Source organism: Lactuca serriola, chromosome 8, assembly GCF_051521515.1.
Source record: "Lactuca serriola cultivar US96UC23 chromosome 8, Lser_US96UC23_V15, whole genome shotgun sequence".
Classification (NCBI taxonomy): Eukaryota; Viridiplantae; Streptophyta; class Magnoliopsida; order Asterales; family Asteraceae; genus Lactuca; species Lactuca serriola.
This window is the reverse complement of record NC_136415.1, coordinates 108,699,821-108,722,621: the sequence shown is the minus strand read 5'-3', so window position 1 is coordinate 108,722,621 and position 22,801 is coordinate 108,699,821. Positions and strand designations below refer to the sequence as shown.

The window sequence follows — 22,801 nt, the reverse complement described above, 5'->3', positions numbered from 1 at the left end:
CATTCCCCAGTCTTAAAACACTTTCCATGTTGGCTAATAACCCGAACACCCCTATGATCGAGCATCAAGAACAATCCAGTACCCCAAGCTGCACTCATGTCTTGACTGAAACTCCCAACCGATTTTTTGAAAACCTGTTGTCAGACATGCCGAGAATGCGATCTCACCATTGGCAGGTTTTCCAAACTTCCAATTCACACTATCCTCAATTCATACAGCTATCTGGGCCGTCTTTCTCCGTGACAAGAGAGCGAAACTTATCCCAGTTTCAAAACTGCTCCTACTCCTGTAACATGATTGTTTCTCCCCCACTTAGCTTCAACTAAGTCTTTACGGCACGTGAAATCCCGAGGATTTCCATTCCTTCCTCCCTTACACGATAGGCATGCTAACCACCATCACCTTAATCTTGCTAGCGATCCGTCAGTAGCCCACTCCAAATACCACACGATTACCGAATACTAGATGAATACTTTTTGCATCCCCAATACTGATAATCCCCTGAGCTCAAACTGACGTCCTTAAGGTCCTAATAACTAATGCTCATAGCAACCTATTCAGTGATAGACCACTTCCCTGGATGCTTCCAAAAACCATCCTAAACACCAAGACTAAAACCACCAAATCCTGACGATGGTGGATGACAAGTCCATGGAACCTGCCCACGAACCTCCACGTAATGCCCCTGAACCAGTTTTGGCCGTAACCGAGATAACACTGAACACTTCGAACCAGAAGTGAGAAATGACCCTACACTAGCTACTAATAATTCCTGGCATGCAATTGGCATATGACAATTCTGAAAATACAATCCGAATACAAGCATAGAGATAACTCATACATACTATCACCTAAGACCAAGGTAAGAACAATCATAATACATATAAAAATCGAAAATAGCCATTGATACATACCTGCAACATTCCTTGCTGTAATCCGGATCTCCCTCGTCTGTCACTGCAAGGCCCTACCCTCTCCCCATCCGTAATCCTCAACGTAGTCGGGGCAGACACACTCCTTGCTCCTTCCCCCATTACCGGGCAGTCGACCTTCTTGTGGTCCACCTGATTGCAGTGAAAACATAATGGGGTTGCCCCCTGTGGGCAGTCCCTGCTGACGTGACCATCACTGCCACACTTGTAGCAGCCTGAACCCCTGGAACGACACACTCCCTCATGCAGTTTCCCGCACGTGTTGCACTAACTTCGGCCCTGCCGACCTACCAATCGTTGATCTGAAGTCTTGGGCCTCTTCCTAGGACCCTCCAAAGTGTACATATGATCTGACTGTTGGATTAATGTCTAAGTCCATAACTATAATTGGTAAGACTTGACCCGACCCGGCATGGTCCATTTGGGTTGCATGGCATCATGCACTTGGATAGACTAAAATGAGAGAAATAACACTTAAGGTTTATTAATATATTATACGTTCTAATATATTAATAAGATTATTTAATTAGTATTGATCAATAATTGATTTAGAATTAATTATGTGATCAAAAGAAGACTAATTAAATATATGGGTTGATTGTGTATATCATCCATACTTATATAGTGGGCTAATGCTCCATGGATTATCAAGTTGGGCTAAAACCCATTGGATGCTCCATGGATGCTCCATGGTGTATTTGAACCCATGGATCCAAGGAAATGGAAATCCATGACAATTAGGGTTTACCCAAATTGTAACAACTATATAAGCATCTTATTGATGTGAGAATCGACTACTAGTGAGGCATGGAGGCAACTAGATATGCATGGAGGGCAAGCCGATTCTTGAAGTGTTCTAATTTCTCTCTAAGTTATTCCAAGTGCTTATGGTGTTGTGTGAACCATTTGAGGTGTCACACTTGGGGCACTAGGCACTCAAGCTTCATGAAGACAAGCACCAACAAAAGGTATGTTATTCTAACTTGTGTTATTCTAAGTTTTGTATGCTAGAATAGAACAATACCTTGGAAAGTTGATATTTTCATGTATAATAGAGAAAACATAGATCCAAGGTATTTAGGGTTGCATGTACACTTAGGAGTGTTAGATTGCTCAAAACCCAACACTGACCTCCTCTTTGCAATGTGCTCCAAATCAATCTCCCTCTCCCACGCCCTGACAATTATAGAGTCCAGGGTAGGGCATGCTGAGAAGCTGACATGCTCCCAAATATCAGCTCTCAACATGTCATGATAGCGGGTCCTCCGTAACTCCTCATCCCCTGCATATTGAGGCACCAATAAGGCCCTCTCCCGGAACTTGGCGGTAATCTCCGCCACCAACTCCGTCGTCTGTCTCATGTCTAGGAACTCCCTGGCCAACTGCTAAAGCTCCACAGTCGGCGCATACTCTGCCCTAAACCTAGTCACAAAGTCAGACCATGTCATAGCCTCAATGGATGAGGCTTCCAAGGAATCACCAACTGACTCCCACCAGTCTCTAGCTCTGTCCCTCAAACATCCAGCAACAAATCGAACCTTCAACCCCTCAGGACAGAAGCTCATCGGTTGTGCAGACTCAATGTCTGCAATCCATCTCCTAGCGGCAATGGGGTCCTTCACCCCATGGAAATCTGGCACACCACTCCCCTGAAGTCCTTGAAGGACAGTGTGTGCGATCCTGACTGGCTGGATGCCATGTCGCTCCATAATGCTCTGAGGCGATCCTCCATCAGCTAAATAATCCCTTCCTTGATCGACCCGAAAATCACCAGGGTCGACTCAAGGATACCTCTCGTGATCTCAGACGCGATGAGCTCGCGTAGTCCCTCATCCACTGTCTCGGAACCTGCACCTAAACCTGATCCTAAACCGGATCCTGATCCTCCTGCTTTGTGTCGCGTAATCATCACCATTCTGAAATGAAACACATAATCATCAGGGTCATACGTAACCTTAGAAGGTCTCACATACTACAAGTATCTTGGTTCTATCTCGGCCCTCCTTGACTCGAGTACGGATCCTCTGCTTTCAGTAGTACGGGTCCATACTACCTTCCACATATATCCGTACTTTCCTCAAGGATTGCTTCGACTTCACCAAGTACCTTATACTTCTATGGCACTCTGCCACTCTCCTCCTAGGCTTTCCTAGGTTCCCGAACCCACCCAGTCCTCAACTGCTGAGAGACTCTTCATGATGCCAATTTACCACTACATGAAAACCATCACATGTGGCGAGAATCGGATAACCCTTTGAGTAAAAGACTCATCCCTACAACGGTTAGACTCAAATAAGAGCTGCGCAGTAGGGTCAAATCCAGTACCCTGAGATTATGCAGCCATGGTCACATGTGACTTAATGTATTCATCTAGTAGTTAACTCCCATCACTTGAAGTCCCAAAAAGCACAAACCAAGCAACATTCATACAATGGAAAATCTAACCAACATATTCCAATCAAGCTATCCTTTAGTCAAGAGTCTGTACTAGCATGCAATTCAAAGGCTCCCACAATCATGCATAACCTAAACAGGCCATCCTACCACTAGCTAACCAGTTCTAGCATGCAATTCTACAAATTCACATAAGCACACAAAGGCATATCTCTTAGATCCTTAGCCATAATCTAGCATGCGATTCATATAATCATATCATGTCACATAACAAACATGTGTTGGTATTTTGGGAGCCACTTACTTGAGATCAGCCGATTACACACATCACACCCCTTTCTTTTCAAAGTTTCTTTCTCTTTTCAAAGTCATTTCAAAGTTCTTTTATAAAAATGATTTCCCTTTTGAAAATTTTCATACCAAGTCCCCAGTTTGAGTCCAGACACGCCCGAGAGTGTGCCCGAATCCCTCAAACCAAGGCTCTGATGCCAACTTGTAACATCCCAAAGGCCAAAAATTTCATTTTTAATATAAGAAAACCTTTAATGACGTTGTTCCAGACATTGAAAACATTTCACTTAAAACCAATATCAGAGTCAAATCCCAAAGATCACATAATGCGGAATAACATGGGTGAATGTGTTGCGATCATCCCGAGCTTTTTTTTTCTTGAAACTGAGGATACATGAAACCAAAACTGTAACCGTAATCACGAAGCTTAGTGAGTTCCCCAAATACCACATAACATACATATCAACTGGGCCATACATGCCATACATACTATGTAACATCTCAAAAATACAGGCCAAAAATTTCATTTTTAAATATATTATTATAAAACCAACAGTATAAGAAAACATCCATAATATCATGTCATGTCAAAACCAAAGTAGAAATAATCAAAACATGTTATCATAAAACAATATCATAGTGTAATCCCAAAGATCTCGTGTGCGGAAAACCATAGTATGATGCGCTGCGATCAAGCCGACTCCTTTCCTTTAAATACGAAGTACCTGAAACCAAAACTAAAAACCGTAAGCACGAAGCTTAGTGAGTTCCCCCATCATACCAAATACCATACAATCACATAGCATACATACTGTCGGGCAATTCTGGGGTTCCCGACCTACCCGGAACAACCATTCTGGGGTGCCGACCTACCCGGTACGACCATTCTGGGGTGCCGACCTACCCGTGTCAAGCCATTATGGGGTGCTCACCTACCCATGTCAAGCCATTATGGGGTGCTGACATACCCATGTCGCGCCATTCTGGGGTGCTGACCTACCCGTCGGTCCTAACAACCGACCCTTGAGGACTATTCCGCCCCCTACTGCTACTATCACATATATCATAACATAAACATATTATCAGACATATCTGGGGTGTACGAACTACCCTTCGGTCCTAACAACCGAACTTGGGGGTTATTCCCCTCTTACTACCGCTATCACATATAACATATCATGCCAGCATATAAACATATAATCACATACTGTCAGACATATCTGGGGTGCCTGTCCTACCCTTCGGTCCTAACAACCGAACTCTACTACTATCACATATAACATATCATGCCAGCATATAACATATCAGGTAGTTGCAAACCTAGATGAAATCACAAAGGCAATCATCTAACATACAACTCCTACTGGTGGGCCGGCATTGTGGCCGTAGACCCACCGCTACTGGAAGGTAACTCACCTCACACTGTTGAAGTCCCGCAGACTCAACCCCAGCTGTTGGATGACAGATTCCCGAACTATCAACACCAAAACAACACCCAATTAATAATTGTGTCCCAACACATACTTGGATAATTACTACATTACCCCAGGATTGGCTTATTTAAGCCCAACAAGGCCCAAATGAAAGGTCCAATAATAAATCCAAGTGAAATTAGGTTTCACAAAAAATGATGATTAGGGTTAAGTTTCCTACTTAACCCATTAAGGACTTAATCCTCTAAGGACTTAATCCATTAAGTCAATCATTCTTCTAAATAAGTCATATGGTGTGATTGGGCTTAATCACACAATTCCATTCCAATGGCCCAAAAGTGGGTCCCGATAAGTCCAAGGCCCACATATCCAAAATTAGGGTCTTCTAACCCAATTGCGTGCGAATTAGTTCATTGGCTAAGTTTTCACGTAATTCAATCCATATATATGCAAATTATCATTTCATTAAATTACAAGTGGATTTCACGGCCATAAGTTATCATCCCTTTTAGATAAATTATGGTCTAAAATAAGCCCAATTCATAAAATCAATTACATGCCACCAACCCATTAGCTAACTTGATCACCAACCCATTAAAGGCCCAACAAAGTTCAAATAGCGTACCTAGCTTCCAGGCGGTGCACAAGAGAAGTTCCTCAATTGTGGTTGAATCCTCGTTCATCAGAACCGCAACCTCCACAACCAAGTTAAGAATCGCACAAACCCACACCCTGACCGTTATTGATTCCTCACCTTCATTCTGGCCATCGAAGAATCGAAGACTAGCACCTTGCATCTCCCATACTATGTTGCTGGAGGTCCCAAGATAGTCGCCGGAAAGTCATTAGGCCAAGAAAACGGGATTAAACCCATCAATTAATCTCTCTCTAATTGAATTCACCAATGGGAGATAAGAAATCAAAGGATGAATTGAGTCTTACCTACCTTCACTGCTTTGGAGAACATACGGGATTTGTCGGAGGTCCACGCAAAGATGGAGAATAACGCAAACAACAACCCCACCAGGTTCACGGTATTGAGCAGATTTTGAGCTGAAGGAATGATCCCGTTCTCGCTAAACAATCACCCACCTCTCTCTCTCTCTCTCAACTAATGCTCCAGTAAGAGTTCTGACTGGCGAAGAAGCCCAATGATGGCAGCTCATTCCTCACAGTTCTTCTTCTTTCACCTCATTCCTTCATAACTTTGATGTCTCTCACCCTCTCTCGCCGCCAGTGAACATACACATTCTTCATTCTATCTAAGGGTTTGTTCCTTATATAACTCGATGATGCAGGTGAAGCAACAAGAGCAGGAGACAGCTCCCTCCCTCACGCTCTATCGCTTACAGGGGGACCAGATGTTTAATTTTCGTAGATAGGCATAAATAGTCCTTGATGTTTGGTCACCATACACATATAACCCCTTTACCCAAAATTCCATTCAAACCCTCTTATTTCATAATTCTTTCAAATTATCTCCAAATTTACCATATAGCCCCTCCTCAACGAAATATTTCCAATATAAGTTGAAAAAAACTACAAAACGAGCCCAATTGATTATCCCTTAGCCATATGTTCAAATATTCTTCCCACTATGAACCCTGGAAGCACTCTTTGGATCTCCAAACAAATTATAATGCCAATTACACACTTTTTACTAAACTCTTATTTAAATATATACATATATCGGAATAAAATATTGCTTAACACCTATCTTCAGATTTTTGGGTTTGTCTTGCAAATGGGGTGTTACATACTATGAGACATACATAAGAAACATATCCATAATCAAGTAAGGTTTTATGTGCCAAACATAGTCTTGTTATTATGCCACGGGCCGCACGTAGTCTTTCTTGTCAAGCATGGGGCCACTCCCTGTGTCTTACAGAGAAGTGCCAAGGGCCACCCCTTGGTCTTCCATGAAAGCGTCACAAAGACAACTAACATACTACTACTCTACTTGGCCAATCAGCATATAGTGTGCCAGGAGCCACCTCCTGGTCTTTCATTCATAATAGCATACAGTGTGTCAAGATCCACCTCCTAGTCTTTCATACATAATGCCTAGGGCTAACCCTCGGGTCTTCGTACTATACATAATATCATGCAGTGTGCCAGGAGCCGCCTCCTGGTCTTTCATACATAATGCCTAGGGCTAACCCCCCAGGTCTTCCTACTATACATAAGCTAAATGGGTCGACATTGTGGCCGTAGACCCATACAACCAGTGAGGAGACCCATCTCGCACTACTGAAGACTAGCTGAACACTTCTGGCTGCTAACCGACAGCTCCTGAACTGTTGCTCCTTCGGTTCCCCGAACTATCAATAGCCAAAATAGCACTTAGACTATAATACCCTCAAAAGTCAAAGTAGGTCAAACTTGGTCAAAGTCAACATCTAGTTGACTTGACTCGCCGAGTTGGTCCACCAACTTGTCGAGTCCTTATTCTTTTAAAATGCTACAACCCCCCGACTCTACTCGTCGAGTCTAGCAAGAACTCGACGAGTTCACCTTCAACCATAACATCGGGACCATCTTCAATCGACTTATCGAGTTCATCCTTGAACTCGTCGAGTTCATCCTTGAACTCGTCGAGTTCATCTTCATCATATGAATGTGTCCAGTCTATCACTTGTCGAGTTCTATGAACAACTCGTCGAGTCCGTCTTTATGGTTTAGGATATTGCCTTGGACTCACGGAGTTCATCCTTGAACTCGTCGAGTACGATGATCTTCAAGTCCATAATGAACCCAATTGGTTGAGTCCTCTACCAACTCAACACACACCCGCTATCAAAAGGGTTTTGGGCAAGAAAACGGCTTGACTCGCCAAGTCCTAAGAGCAACTCGTCGAGTCCTCCTAAGTCCAAATCTATTCAAACGATTTCATTCGGGCACAAGGCATCCAGGACATAGATCTAACCTTCTAGGGTCGAAATAATATGTAAAGCCTCTGCCTTTACATCCATGTATGGCCCTTTTTGCTCAAAAGTACATAACAACCTCTTAAAGCTTGCATGGAGAGTTACATAACCACTCTTAGGGACCCCAGATATGAAAGGATCTTTGCTTGGGACATCCTTGTCCCATAGATCAAGCTCCATGGACCAAAAAATTCATAAAGTGGTCCAAAACAGATCTAAGAAGCTATAAGTCAAGATGAAGACTTGATTACGAGAAAGTGATGGAAATAAGATGGTGTTGCTGGATCTACAAGTTCCTCCTTGAACCTTCAATCTCCTTCTTCTTCTTCTTCTTCTTCTAGCCTCCAAGAACACCAAAATACTCAAGAATGGCTCACACACTCACTAATGATCTAGGGTTTCGTGGGTGCCAAGTCCCGAATTTAGGATTTCCTAAACCCTGACCAACTCGACGAGTCGGTCCTCCGACTCGTCGAGTAGGTCGCTTAACCCACGACCCGGAACGTGCTCCTACTTGTCGAGTCACCCCACCTACTCGACGAGTCGCCTTCTGATTTTTGAGGTTTTCATTCCCTTTCTAGGTATTCTGAATTTTGGATTTTATAGTTGAATTTGACCAAGGGTAAAGTGGACATCTTGCCCTAAGAAGGATTATTGGATTTTGACTAAGTGTTATTGTGATAATGATAGTCAGGGAGTCGTTGGAGTAGCCTTCAAAGATTCCTCATGCGGGATTTCACAGTCAGCTTTGCGAGGTGAGTTTTCCTCCTGATTGAACGGGTCGAAGGCACCAAGGTTGGCCCATATATGATTTGATTAGTAGTTGAGTGTGGGCGAGGCCCGTATCTTATAAATAGCCGAGTGTGGGCTGGGCCCGTATCTCATAGCATTATTTGAGTATGGATATAGGATTGGTTGATAGATTTGATTATACTTGTTGTCCGTGTGATACTTGTATGTATGTTTAGCCGTTGAATGTGGGCAGGGCATGTATCTCACAATTAGCTGAGTGTGGGTGGTAGGGTTGTTCACTATTTGGATAAAACCGAATTGTCCAATTAGACAATTTGGATTGGACTATTTTGTTCGGATATTCAGATTTTTTATTTGGTTTTCAACAAAACCGAATTATTATTTTGGATTGGTTTTGGTTTATAAAATAAGAACCGAATAGTCCAAAAAAACCGAATAAACATTTATTATTATATTTATAATATATATCTATAGTTATTTATTAATTTTGTAATTTATTTTTTCAAATAGGTTCAAAACGTTTCACCTGATAAAAAACATTAATATGCATTTTCTCTCAAAAGTTATCTATCTATAAAATATTTAACAATAATATATCTTCTTAGTAGTTGTTTATAAATATCAAATCACAACTAAATAATTTGTTTTTGTTTCTTGTGGAAAATTAGGTAATATTATAGTTATATGTCGTTTTAAAATGTTTTGAAAACCGAATTATAAAAACCGATCCAACCAGATTGTTATTAGATTGGATTGGATCAGATTTGAATTTAATTTGGACTATTCGGATCCATGTTTTGAAAACCAAAATCAATTTGGATTTACTTGATTGGACCAGATCAAACCGATCCATCCAAACGAACATCCATAGTGGGCGGGACCCGTATCTCATAGTTAGCTGAGTGTGGGCGGGGCCTGTATCTCGGAGTCAGCAGAATGTGGGCAGGGCCCATATCTCCTATTTAGCGGAGTGTGGGCGGGGCCCGTATCTCCTAGTTAGTGGAGTGTAGGCAGGGCACGTATCTCCTAGTAGTATGATTATTTGTATGGTATGTGGTAGTTTTGGGAGACTCACTAAGCTTCGTGCTTACAGTTTTCGGTTTTTGTTTCAAGTACTTCCGCTAGTAAGGGGAAGAGATCGGGATGACTGCATTGCACACACCACAACGTTTAGCCTGGGATGATTTACTATGATATTTGGACATGTGATTTTGATACAGTAATTTGCTATGATATTTTTGAGATACTATCACTATGTTTTTATGAGATGATTTGGGTTACTATGGTTTTATTTATAAATTAAAGTGAGATTTTTGGGACCATATTTTTAGGATGTTTCAAGTTGGTATCAGAGCCTTGGTTTGAGGCTCTCGAGTGTGTATGAACTCAAACTGATGACTTGGTATGAAAATTTTCAAAAGAAAATCATTTTTATAAAAAAAAATGAAAAGAGAATAATTTTGAAAAGAGAAAGAGGGTGTGGTGCATGCAATCAGTCGAGCTCAAGTAAGTACTCCTAAATTACCCATACAAGTTTATGTTATGATTTGATTATGAGAATAGGATGCTAGATTAGGGCTAAGGATCTAGGAATGATGCCTTGTATGCATGTTATATGTGTATGAGAACTGCATGCCAGATTAGGTCTAAGGATCTAGGAAGGATGCCTTATGTGCCTGTTATATGTGTATAGGCCTTATGAACTGCATGCTAGTACTGATTAGTCATTGATATGATAGCCGGAGTAGAGGATGCTTGATTATGTTTACTCAATGCTCGAATGTTGCTTGCTTTTTTCTTTTAGGAGTTCTAGTTATCTCTAACTAACTAGTGAACGAATATGTTTCGTTACATATTGCGAGGACTAAATAAATTCAGAAGGTTAGGTTTAGCTCTATTTCACAGCTCTTGTTTGAGTCCAACCATTGTTGGGTAGAACTGTCATTCGAAGAATCATCTAGTCTTAGTGATATGTAATGGTATTCGCGAGCTAGTTAGGGGAGACAACAAGGATTTCTTATGCAACTGATGGCGGAGAGTGGGTTGGTGATTACCATAGGGTAAGCCTATGATGAGATTAGCATGAGAACAACAGCAGTAGTAGTAGTAGAAGGGACTTGGCGGAGTCTAGGCAGTTCTTTAGGAAAGTACGGATAGATGTGAAAGGTAGTATGGGCCCGTACTACTGAAAGCATAGGATCCGTACTCGAATCAAGGAAGGCTGAGATGAACCCAAGAAACTTGTAGTGTGTGAGATCCCTCAAGTAATGATATGTATATTGATGTTCGTTATGGTGTATTTTTAGTAATGTGACGCTACACACTAGGCTAGTTGGCAGTTCAGGTGCTAGTAAGGGATCAGGCTCAGGCTCCAGATCCGGGCAGCTCGACGAGCAGACGAGAGAGTTCATTTTGCCTGAGGTCACACACATTATTTTAGACTAGACTCCTTTAATCTTCGGTACAATCAAGGAGGGTATCTTGGAGCTTTTGGATGAGAGACAGAGTGCATTCCGCACTAAGGTGGCGGCCATGATGGGGTCGCGCACACTGACGTTCAAGGAGTTTAGAGCTTGTGGAGCTCCCAACTATCATGGGGTTTGGGACCCCATTGCTAGAAGCAGGCGGTTGGCTGATGTCGCCAACGCCTTCCGTACGAGCCGATGTCCCTAGGGGGACAAGGTTTGACTTGTTTCCTGTCTTCTGAAGGACAGGGCACGTGATTGGTGGGAAGAGAGTCGTACATGCCATTGGAGATGATGTAGCTCTTGATGCGATGACTTGGAATAACTTTTTCGCCAGGTTTCGGGTCAAGTTTTCACTTGTGATTGATGTGCAACAACTTGCTAGGGAGTTCTAGGATCTACAACATACGACTGAGACGGTGACGGAGATCACCGCTATATTCCGGGAGAGGGCCCTTCTCGTTCCGCAGTACGTGGCAGACAATGAGATGAATAAGGTTTGATATCATGAGATGTTGAGGAGCCATATCCGACAGATCGTGAGCCGATCCACATGCAAGACGCTGGAGGATATGCTTGCCAGGGCTAGAGAGAGAGAGATATTGATTTATAGATGGAGAGGAAGAGGAAACCAGATGCGACATCTGGCATGGAGGGCTCGGGCAAGAAGCCCAAGGTAGATTCTCGAGAGAAGGGCCAGCAGGGTCGAGGTCGTTGCGGCAAGTGTGGGAGATCGCACGAAGGGATATGCAGAGCTGGTAGTTCGGGCTGTTTCAAGTGCGGCCGAACTGGTCATGTTAGCAGGGACTATACTGCTACCACCACCACCCTGACAGTATCTGATTTGATTTGCTTTCAGTGCAATCAGAGGGGCCACAAGAGGTCCCAGTGTCCGAGTCTAGCAGCAGTAGGGTAAGTGGCGGCACCCGCTCCTGCTACCTAGAGGATTACTGATGACTGCCAGGGTCGGGCAGAGGCACCGGTGGCGAAGAGCAGAGCCTTTCAGTTGACAGCGGAGGAGGCACGTGCAACACCTGACGTGGTGACGGGTATGTATCTTCTCATTATCTCTTTATTTATATCGATTATTGCTTATGTTTATGTGTTCATTGTAGGATCTTCCTTGTGAACGGTTTATCTACTTTGATATTGTTTGATTCAGGGGATACCCAATCTTTTGTGTCACTCGCGCTCAACGAGCGATTCGTAGGGGCTCCGGGGGAGCTGGATTGCCCACTTGATGTGGAGATAGCAGATGATAGGACCGTTCGGGTTACGAGGGTTCATCGGGGATGTACACTACAGTTGTTCGACGAGCAGTTTTCTGTGGATTTGGTCCCCATTCCCCTTCAAAAAATTTTGTGAACTCTATGTATTTTTTTATGCATTTTTATGTTTTTTAGGGTTTTTTTGTTTTCCATATAACCTCTCTCTCTCTCTCTCTGTATATATATATATATATATATATATATATATATATATATATATATATATATATATGCTTAGGTTATTTTGTTTTTACTAACTATTGTGTGTCATAATGCACAAATCAGGAACAACGGATGAAATTAATCAATGAACATGATTTGAGAGTGTATGATAATAAAATGGGACAGTATGTACCATATAAACACACAAATTTTAGCAAGAGGGTATTTTGGACAATTAACTACAATTATAAAAGGAAATTTTTGGATTTTTAGGGATAATTAATTCTCCTAACGTAATTTGTAAATATATTCGATTTTATTTTGTTAGAATGATGCTCTTTCAGAATTTTATTCTATTAGAATATTATTAAAGAATAACAAAATTCTTGAATCTGAGGTTAAAAAAATAACAACATTCTAATATATTCTTATACAACCGAACTTAAATACAAATTCATACATATTCTTACAGACTAAAAGTCTTATACATTTTAATATAATTATACATATTCTAAAAGAATATCAACAAAAATGAATAAAATTCTTAAAAAATAACAACATTATTAAAATGTGAGTATGATCAAACTTTATTCATTCTTCAAGTTATTCCTATTAGGCCTTCAACGCATTCTTCCAGCCACTCCTATCACAAATACAACAAAAACTAATAATGGTTAAAAAAATGTTACTTGCAATTAACTATCACTTTATATATTCTGGTAGAATACATAAAATATGACAAAATACATATAATACATTATGACAGAATACATAAATTTTATTCTGGCAGAATATATTCTGATAGAATATATATAATACATTCAAAAGTATCGTATTTACTGTTAATATAATTTTAGATTCCAAATACACAATAACGAGGGACAATAGAAATTGGAATTCAAAATTACAAATTGAACCAAAATAATACACAGACAAATTCTTTACCTTTTTAAAAAATTTTCTAAAACAAGATGAGTAGCTTTTACCAATCTATGTTGGCATATGATATCAAACCTTTACTATGTTAGTATATGAAATCAAACAAAATTAATTCACTGTGTTGGCATATGAAATCAACCCCATTAGTATATACACAATATGGTATGAATTAATGATGTAAACAGATCTAAGTTGTGAGAACTAAATCCACAAAGAAAACATACTCAACTTTGAAATATTAAAAAATCCAGAGCATTCTAAGAGAATAAAAACTATCACTTTATATATTCTGGTAGAATACATAAAATATGACAAAATACATATAATACATTATGACAGAATACATAAATTTTATTCTGGCAGAATATATTCTGATAGAATATATATAATACATTCAAAAGTATCGTATTTACTGTTAATATAATTTTAGATTCCAAATACACAATAACGAGGGACAATAGAAATTGGAATTCAAAATTACAAATTGAACCAAAATAATACACAGACAAATTCTTTACCTTTTTAAAAAATTTTCTAAAACAAGATGAGTAGCTTTTACCAATCTATGTTGGCATATGATATCAAACCTTTACTATGTTAGTATATGAAATCAAACAAAATTAATTCACTGTGTTGGCATATGAAATCAACCCCATTAGTATATACACAATATGGTATGAATTAATGATGTAAACAGATCTAAGTTGTGAGAACTAAATCCACAAAGAAAACATACTCAACTTTGAAATATTAAAAAATCCAGAGCATTCTAAGAGAATAAAAACTATCACTTTATATATTCTGGTAGAATACATAAAATATGACAAAATACATATAATACATTATGACAGAATACATAAATTTTATTCTGGCAGAATATATTCTGATAGAATATATATAATACATTCAAAAGTATCGTATTTACTGTTAATATAATTTTAGATTCCAAATACACAATAACGAGGGACAATAGAAATTGGAATTCAAAATTACAAATTGAACCAAAATAATACACAGACAAATTCTTTACCTTTTTAAAAAAAATTCTAAAACAAGATGAGTAGCTTTTACCAATCTATGTTGGCATATGATATCAAACCTTTACTATGTTAGTATATGAAATCAAACAAAATTAATTAACTGTGTTGGCATATGAAATCAACCCCATTAGTATATACACAATATGGTATGAATTAATGATGTAAACAGATCTAAGTTGTGAGAACTAAATCCACAAAGAAAACATACTCAACTTTGAAATATTAAAAAATCCAGAGCATTCTAAGAGAATAAAAACTATAAATTCTGACAGAATGTAGTAGACATTAAATAATTGTAATTTATTCTAATAACATTCATTACTCGTTATTTTGCTAGAATATATTATCGTTCGCCATGTTTTCTTTCTTTTCCATATCAGAATAGAAAAAAATGTTTACTCTATAAGAATGTAAATATTACATAAAATATGTGTTGCTATTAATTATGACAGAATGCATACCATATTGTTAGATTCTTTAGATTCTCTTTCAGGCATTTCAACAAACACTTGTTAGGCATTATCATCAAACAAGCCAAAATTCATGTAAAACAATTATCATTGCGTTTTATTCTACCTAAAATGTTATTGATTTCTAAACAACAAAAAAATAAAGAAATGGTATTGATTTCTAAATAGTGAAAAACAGAAAAACAAAGAAATTGATTTAATTACTTGTTGCTGATGTGAGAGCCGAAGCTGAAGTCGCAGCCGGAGTTGGAGTCGGGAATGGAGTATGCTCTGATTTGGTTGCAATTTGGATGAACGAGAGTTTAGGAATCTTAAACGATAGCTCTCGTTTGGTTTAAATGTTGTTAGTAAGCTTCCTGGTGATTGATAAAAGCTTCCAGATGAGAGTTTAAAAAACCAATTGAGCATATTGCTACTGATGAAACATGATGGATTAAAAAAAACTTTGGTGATTAACAAATTGTATTTTGATGAAGGGGAGGGAAGAGATGAAGAAGCCCTAATTTACACAGAGGTGGATATATGATGCTACGTTCGTTCATATATTTGATGAACAATTTTGGTGAAGAGGGGCGGTGATATTTTATGGCCAACGATTATAGACAGAGAAGATGTGGCCGGCAGATTTTAGAGAAATAGAGGGAATATCTTAAATGTTTATAGGGTTTGTGAACTAATATCCTAATATAACGGAATATTAATTGACTTAATTGTTACCATAAATAATTATTCCTAGATTACTATTATATCCTTTGATGATTTATTATTGAATTTATTTTTGCTTAATTCTGATTGGTTGTTAGAGGCATACAATACTTATTAAAAACATTTGAACATAATTTCTCTCTCTCTCCCTCTCTCTCTCTCTCTCTATATATATATATATATATATATATATATATATATATATATATATATATATATATATATATATATATATAACAGACCTGGACCATTTAAATATCTAAATCTATGGCTAATTTCAAATGGGTCGTTTATGTAAAAATCTTAAACTACTTGCAATAAAGTGTAACTTTAAAATTGTCATAAGGATATAACAGTAATTTCTACTTTGGTTGATTCCTAGAATTTCTCTCTCTCTCTCTCTCTCATCTATTTCCTTTCATTTTGCCATCTCTTTCTTCCTTTCGTGTATACACCTAGGGTTTCATCAACAAAAACACATTCATCAACCACACATAACCAGGATCGGTTCATCATCATCATCTCACGTTGCATCCAAAGCTAGCAAGTCTTTTGCATTTACAGTCGTATAAACTCACAGTGGAGACGCAAATCGTGCGTGTGTTTGTGTTAGAGAAGCAGTGATGAGCGGAGCAACGTCGTATCTGGCGAGGAGGGCAGCTCAGAGGGAGAAAGTTAGAATCCTCTACAGACGTGCCCTTAAAGACACTCTCAATTAGGCCATTCACTGTCATCTCTTTTACCCCGATGTATTTTCCCTCAGTCTGTTAGGGTTTTCAACTTTTAGAATTGTTTCGATTTTCATCATGTACGTCTTTGATTTGGTTTAATCATACCGATTATGAATTTTTTCAGGCTGATGCACTTCGTGAGAGATTCGATGCGAACAAGAACGTGGGTCGTTTCTTCCGCCTCTTGTTATACTTTACATTTCCCCTTTTTTGTTTGAATTTGAGTTATCGAATTAGCCAACGATGTTTCTTTGCTCTTGTTCTTAAGAAACCCTAACATGCCAAAAAAAGAGCAAAAATGTTTACCAGAGCTTGCAAGTCTTTTGCATTTACATCCAAGATGTTTACAAAACTGTTCGTTCTCATGAAACAATTTTTGGTTGTGTTCGTTATAATCATTTACAATTATAACTATTGGCAGCATAAATGATGAGAGGAATAGTTATAATCATTTATGATTATAACAACATATGATTTGCTACTAAACATTGATTTTAATACTTTTTTGATCATTTTATTGTATTTTCATGATATTGTCATTTTGTAGATATTGATCAACAAAAAATGAATGTTGAAACTATTTTAGGTATCACTACTACTCGTTACACAAGCTCGCGAGCCATTTGATTCAAATAGAAGAATGAGGTTGCAACCAATTCAAGAAAATGATTGACACAATGATGAATTTTGTAATTTTTTCCATTGAAGTGGTTTAATTAGTATTGAATATAATCATGTATAAATGTAAGAAATTAGTCTTGACATATTCATTTATGAATATAAATATAAATATGTATAAACTCAATCATTGGAAAGTTTATTTATCAATATAATAGTGTTTGATAATGAATTATTAATGTATTAATTTTTTTATTTGTTAGTATATTCATGTACGACTATAAGTTTTTTTTATTCATCTATAAATGAAATTTCTTCATCTCTAAATTAAGTTTTTTTCATTTAGGATTACAATCGTATATTTTTATAATTACAGATGTGTTTTATTCATACATGATTAGAAATATTCTGATAAATTATAAATAAAAAAAGTTGATTTTTTAATATGAGTGAAAATAACTAAAAATTATTTTTATCATCCATTAATAAAAAAATGGTTAATCTTTTATCTTAGGTAAATGTAATCAATATCGCTAAATTATAGAAAATTAAGATTTGAATTTAATTTGTTTTAATTTAATTAAATATACAATTAGTAATATGTTTTTATAAAATGATTGGTCTAGAATTCTTGAAATGTTATAATGTTCTCAACATTTTTGATGTTCTCATTTGATTGTACACTCTCTATATATATATATATATTCAAAACCTATAAAAAATAACAAAATTAAAGCCGGTTAATCGATAAATATTTTTTGAACGATCAAAAGCATCTAATCACTTAAAAAATACTATATTTTAAGGATCTATAAAAAATCATGATTAATATGGGTATAATTTGTTGAAGTATTTTATATATAGATATTTTTTAAACAAGATAAAAGAAAACATAAGACATGTGTTTTCTATATATTTTATTTACATATACCAAGATTCTTATATTAAATATACTGTTCATTGTTCATCTTTTTATATTAACCCGACCCGACACACGTGAAACCTTTTCTGATTTCGCCACTCTTTCCAGTTCCCAATCAACAAAACAGTAACAAAAAGCCCCTCAATTCTCCCCTCTTTCTTCCCGAGCATCTCTTCCAAACCATGGCTTTTCAATCTAAACTCATATCTATCTCTACCTCTTTTCTGATTTTGATCTCTACTATATTCTTCCATTTCACCTTATTATCCTCATCGTATATGCTAGTTCATCATATCAACAACAACAATGAACATAACTCTCACCATCGACGCCCTATCCTCCAAGCCAATCAGTCTCAATGTTCTCTCTTCATGGGTTCATGGGTTCACGACGATTCCTACCCGATCTACCAGTCATCTTCTTGCCCCGTTATCGATCCTGATTTCAATTGCCAAATGTACGGTCGACCCGACTCCGATTACCTCAAGTACCGCTGGAAACCGGCCAACTGTGAACTCCCCAGGTCAGTATTTATCCACCGTCGACTAAAATCAGCTCCTTTGAAAACACTCTGCTTGTAGTGGCCTGAGGGTTATCCAAAGGTTTGTGGAGAAGTGGAGGGTGAGAATTGAGAAACGGTTGTTAATATTGTACCTTATGCTTTAATAGTTGTACAATTTTGGGTTTGACCAGGTTCAACGGGCTCGAGTTTCTGGAAAAGATGAAAGGGAAGACAGTAATGTTCGTGGGGGACTCTCTGGGGAGGAACCAATGGGAGTCGTTGATTTGTCTGACGTGGTCATCGGTGCCACGTGTTGCCACCCAAGTGATCCGAGCATATCCGCTCTCAACGTTCAAGTTTTTGGTGAGAAATCTCAACCGTTAGATCTTTGTTTATTGTAAATAAACCCATCGGAAAAAGTAAATGTTCGAAACTTCTGTATTGCACAGGATTACGGTGTAACGTTGTCGTATTACAAAGCACAGTATCTTGTCGACATTGATTCTGTCGGGGGACGAAGGGTACTCAAGCTGCAGGACATATCGGAAAACGCCCAGGCATGGCGGGACGTCGACGTATTCGTGTTCAACACCGGTCACTGGTGGAGCCACACCGGCGCCACCCAAGGGTTAGTATTGTCATTTCACATGTTGTTACTGTATTTGATTGAAAAAAAAAGTATTGGTGTCAGAAGGCTCTGAGGGATTGACATTAATTGCTTAAAAATTATACGGTGCAGGTGGGACATGATGGAATCCGGTGGGTCGCTTTACCAGGATATGGATCGTATGGTCGCCATGGAAACCGCCGTAAGGACGTGGGCCCGATGGGTTGATTCGAATATCGACACCACTAAAACCAGAGTCTTTTTCCAATCGTTCTCACCTACTCACTACGAGTATGCATAATTCACCCTCATTCTCTTCAATTCTCTAATTATGCACGTACTTTTACTTACCGGAAAAACTTTTGCAGTCCGTCGGAATGGAATGGAGGATCGGGGTCGACAACCACCGCGAAGAGCTGCTATGGGGAGACGGCTCCGGTGAGTGCTTCTGCGTTCTTGGGGGTGTACCCGAACGAGATGAAGGTGGTGGACGCCGTGCTCCGGGAAATGCAAACGCCGGTTTACATGCTTGACATCACGACTCTTTCAGCTATGAGGAAAGATGCTCATCCATCGATTTACAGTGGGGATACGAGCACGGGTCAAAAGGCTGACCCTAATGGCACCCCTGATTGTACACATTGGTGTCTTCCTGGGTTACCGGATACTTGGAACCAACTCTTCTACACGGCTTTGTTCTTTTAGGATCGAAGATCGATCCATTTTTGGTTTTATGAAATTTAGAAGTTGCCTAAAGTTGAGAGAGATCTTGAGATAGGTTATTTATTGTGGTTTCACTTAACCAAATGTACCATTGATGAACAGGTATTTATTATTGTAACAGACGCCAAATCTCACAGTAAATTCATTCCTTAACAGCCTTATGGTGTTCACGGGTAATATGTTTTAGATATGTGTTTTGACTTTTGAGTGTAAGTGTATGATGTTGAACGATTAATACATTGATATTGGTCACAAGAAAATACGAGGCATATAGAAACTTTAAAAGTATGTTGTCATCACAAGTATATTTACCTTGTAAGGGAATTTTGAGTTTTGTCCCGTTGACACATTAGTTAATATCACGTGGCTAAAGGAGAATAATTGAGAATTGACGCCATTTAATAAGGGAAATGCATACCATATGGTTTCTTTTGGGATCCAGAAACATGTAGGTTAGAAAAAAGGAGAAGAATTGGGTGATTTGGCTATGTTTCGAGAGAGAAGAAAGATCAAATGTGCAGGAGAACCATATTGTTGGAGAAAAGAGAACCTGTGCATCAAACTAATGTGTTTTTGAAGAACACTAGTTGTACGTTTTGATAACTGTTTCTTCATAAACCCTAGGATCCTCCATGGCCGTGTAGTGGCCATTAATGTTTTCAGGTTATAGTCGAGTTAGGATGCTAATTGGGTATTATTGTGTGTTAAAAAATGGTTTGGGGTCACCAAAAAGACAGAGAGATGTTGGCAAAATACTAGTTTTGATGTAGAGATAATGACGTGTTCGGCAAAACTAGCTGGTAGCGGGTAGCAGATAGTTGGTAGCGGGTAGCAGGTAGTGTTTGATTTTGGAGCGTTTTATTGAAAGCTACTCCATGTAGCTTTTGATTTTGGAGCGTTTTGTTTAGGTTAAAAGCTAAATGCTCCTGTTGCCGAACGAGACTTTTTCTTTTTTATTAGCGTTTTCTTAAAAGCTAGAAGTCAGAAGCTCCCAAACGCTACGTGTCGAATACGCCCAATGTGCTTATTGTTGAAGGGGTGGGGGTGGCTTCTAATTTAAATTGTTGTTTGGTAAATGTATACGCGCCTCAAGAGAGCTCGGCTAAAAAGGTTTTGTGGGATTTTATTTCCTCTTTTATCAATCATAGAGATGTTGCTTGTATTTGTTTTGGAGATTTTGATGCGGTACGGGACTCGTTGGAGCGTATGGGTACAAGATTTTGTCATTACAGTTCTTCGGATTTTAATAATTTCATTTCAAGTTTGAGCATTGTTGATGTTCGCTTGGGTGGATTTGCCTTTACTAGATCTAACGTGCATGGTTCGAAATTGGCAAAACTGGATAGATTCTTATTACAGAGAATGTTGTTGAATTGTTTCCTTCTAACCAATCTCTTGCTTTAGAGTTTAATCGCTCTGATCATCGCCCTATTTTACTTCGTCATGATTTTCGTGATTATGATTCGCTTCCTTTCAAGTTTTATAACGCTTGGTTGTGTTGGGATGGCTTCGAGGAGATTGTCTCGAATGCTTGGAATGATCCAAAATTTAATATGGATTGTCCATTCTCTAGATTTAAAAATAAACTCAAGAATGTGAAGAATTGTCTTAAGTCATGGGTTGCTACTGTTAGAGTTAACATAAATAAAGAAAAAAAATGAATCTCATTCTCGTTTTATTCAAATTGATAACATTATAGATCAAGGGGGTGGGTCTAGCGACTTATCTATTGAGAGATGTCGGGTGCTTGGTATTTTGGAGAAGCTTGATCATGACGAGTCTTCAGACATTGCTCAAAAGGTGAAAGCTTTGTGGGCTAAAGAAGGAGATGAAAATTCTAAAATGTTTCACAGTATTTTGAAACGTAAGCGGCGTAAAATGATTGTTTGTGGTATTTTGAGAGATGGGGTGTGAGTTACTAATCTGATGGAGGTCAAACGTGAGTTTTTTTATTACTTTGGTTCAAAATTTAAAAAAAAATGACGGCTTTGATTTGGTGAACAAAAGCCCTCGGTTTGGCTCTTTAAACCGTGAGCAGTATAAGGGTCTTGAAAGAGTTTTCTCAGAAGAAGAAATCAACTGGGCAGTTTCAGATTGTGGTGGAGACAAGGTGCCAGGTCCAAATGGGTTTAACTTTTCTTTTGTTAAACACTCTATGGATATTCATAAACTGGATATCATGGTGTTCATGTAAGATTTTAGTGATACAAGTTTTATTCTTCCTGGTTGTAATTCCTCCTTTATTACTTTAATTCCTAAGGTTCAAGATCCGCGGGTTATCAAATATTTTAGACCTATAAGTTTGATTGGAGTGATGTACAAGATTTTAGCAAAGACGCTTGCAGTAGTAGTTGGTTCGGTTATTAGCATTCAATAATCGACTTTCATGAAAGGTGGACACGTTTTAAATGGCCCCCTTTTATTGAATGAGATTGTTTTGTGGTGTAAGAAGCATAAGAAAAAATGTATGCTTCTTAAAATTCACTTTGAAAAATCATATGATTCTATTTCATGGGATTTTCTTCTTGGTATTATGGCTTTCTTGGGTTTCAGACATATATGGATTGGGTGGATTAAAGCTTGCTTGGTGTCCTCTAGATTGTCAATCGTAGTCGATGGAAGCCCCACAGATGAATTTTCTCTTGAGCAAGACCTTAGACAAGGAGATCATCTATCTCCTTTTCTTTTCTTACTGGTTATGGAGGCATTGAACGTAGCTATGTTGGGTGTAGTGGATTCTAATATGTTTATTCCTTATATGATTGGCTCCCATACTATTCAAGTCTCATATTTGTTCTATGCAGATGATGTGATCTTTATGGGTCATTGGTCGAAGAAAAATATGAAGAATTTGATACAGATTTTGAAGTGTTTTTATGATGTTTCTGGTCTTCAAATAAATTTTCATAAATAAAA

At 38.3% G+C, this 22,801-nt stretch overlaps 1 protein-coding gene across 1 annotated transcript; it reads left to right on the top strand.

Annotated features, from left to right (window-relative positions):
• Positions 1 to 18,111: 18,111 nt before the first annotated feature.
• Positions 18,112 to 20,062, top strand: LOC145068367 (protein PMR5-like). The gene is made up of 5 exons (XM_079015323.1): positions 18,112 to 18,576; positions 18,747 to 18,918; positions 19,005 to 19,183; positions 19,295 to 19,453; positions 19,531 to 20,062. Exons 1-5 carry the CDS (start codon positions 18,236 to 18,238, stop codon positions 19,865 to 19,867), a joined length of 1,188 nt encoding a protein of 395 aa, XP_078871449.1. The 5' UTR covers positions 18,112 to 18,235; the 3' UTR covers positions 19,868 to 20,062.
• The last annotated feature ends 2,739 nt before the right edge of the window (positions 20,063 to 22,801 follow it).

Bases quoted from the DNA above. Each gene is read 5' to 3' on its own strand.
- LOC145068367 (XM_079015323.1), top strand. From the start codon at position 18,236: ATGGCTTTTCAATCTAAACTCATATCTATCTCTACCTCTTTTCTGATT. The intron at 18,919-19,004 runs GTGAGAAATCTC...TGTATTGCACAG, and splicing joins TCTCAACGTTCAAGTTTTTG to GATTACGGTGTAACGTTGTC. The intron at 19,184-19,294 runs GTTAGTATTGTC...TATACGGTGCAG, and splicing joins CACACCGGCGCCACCCAAGG to GTGGGACATGATGGAATCCG.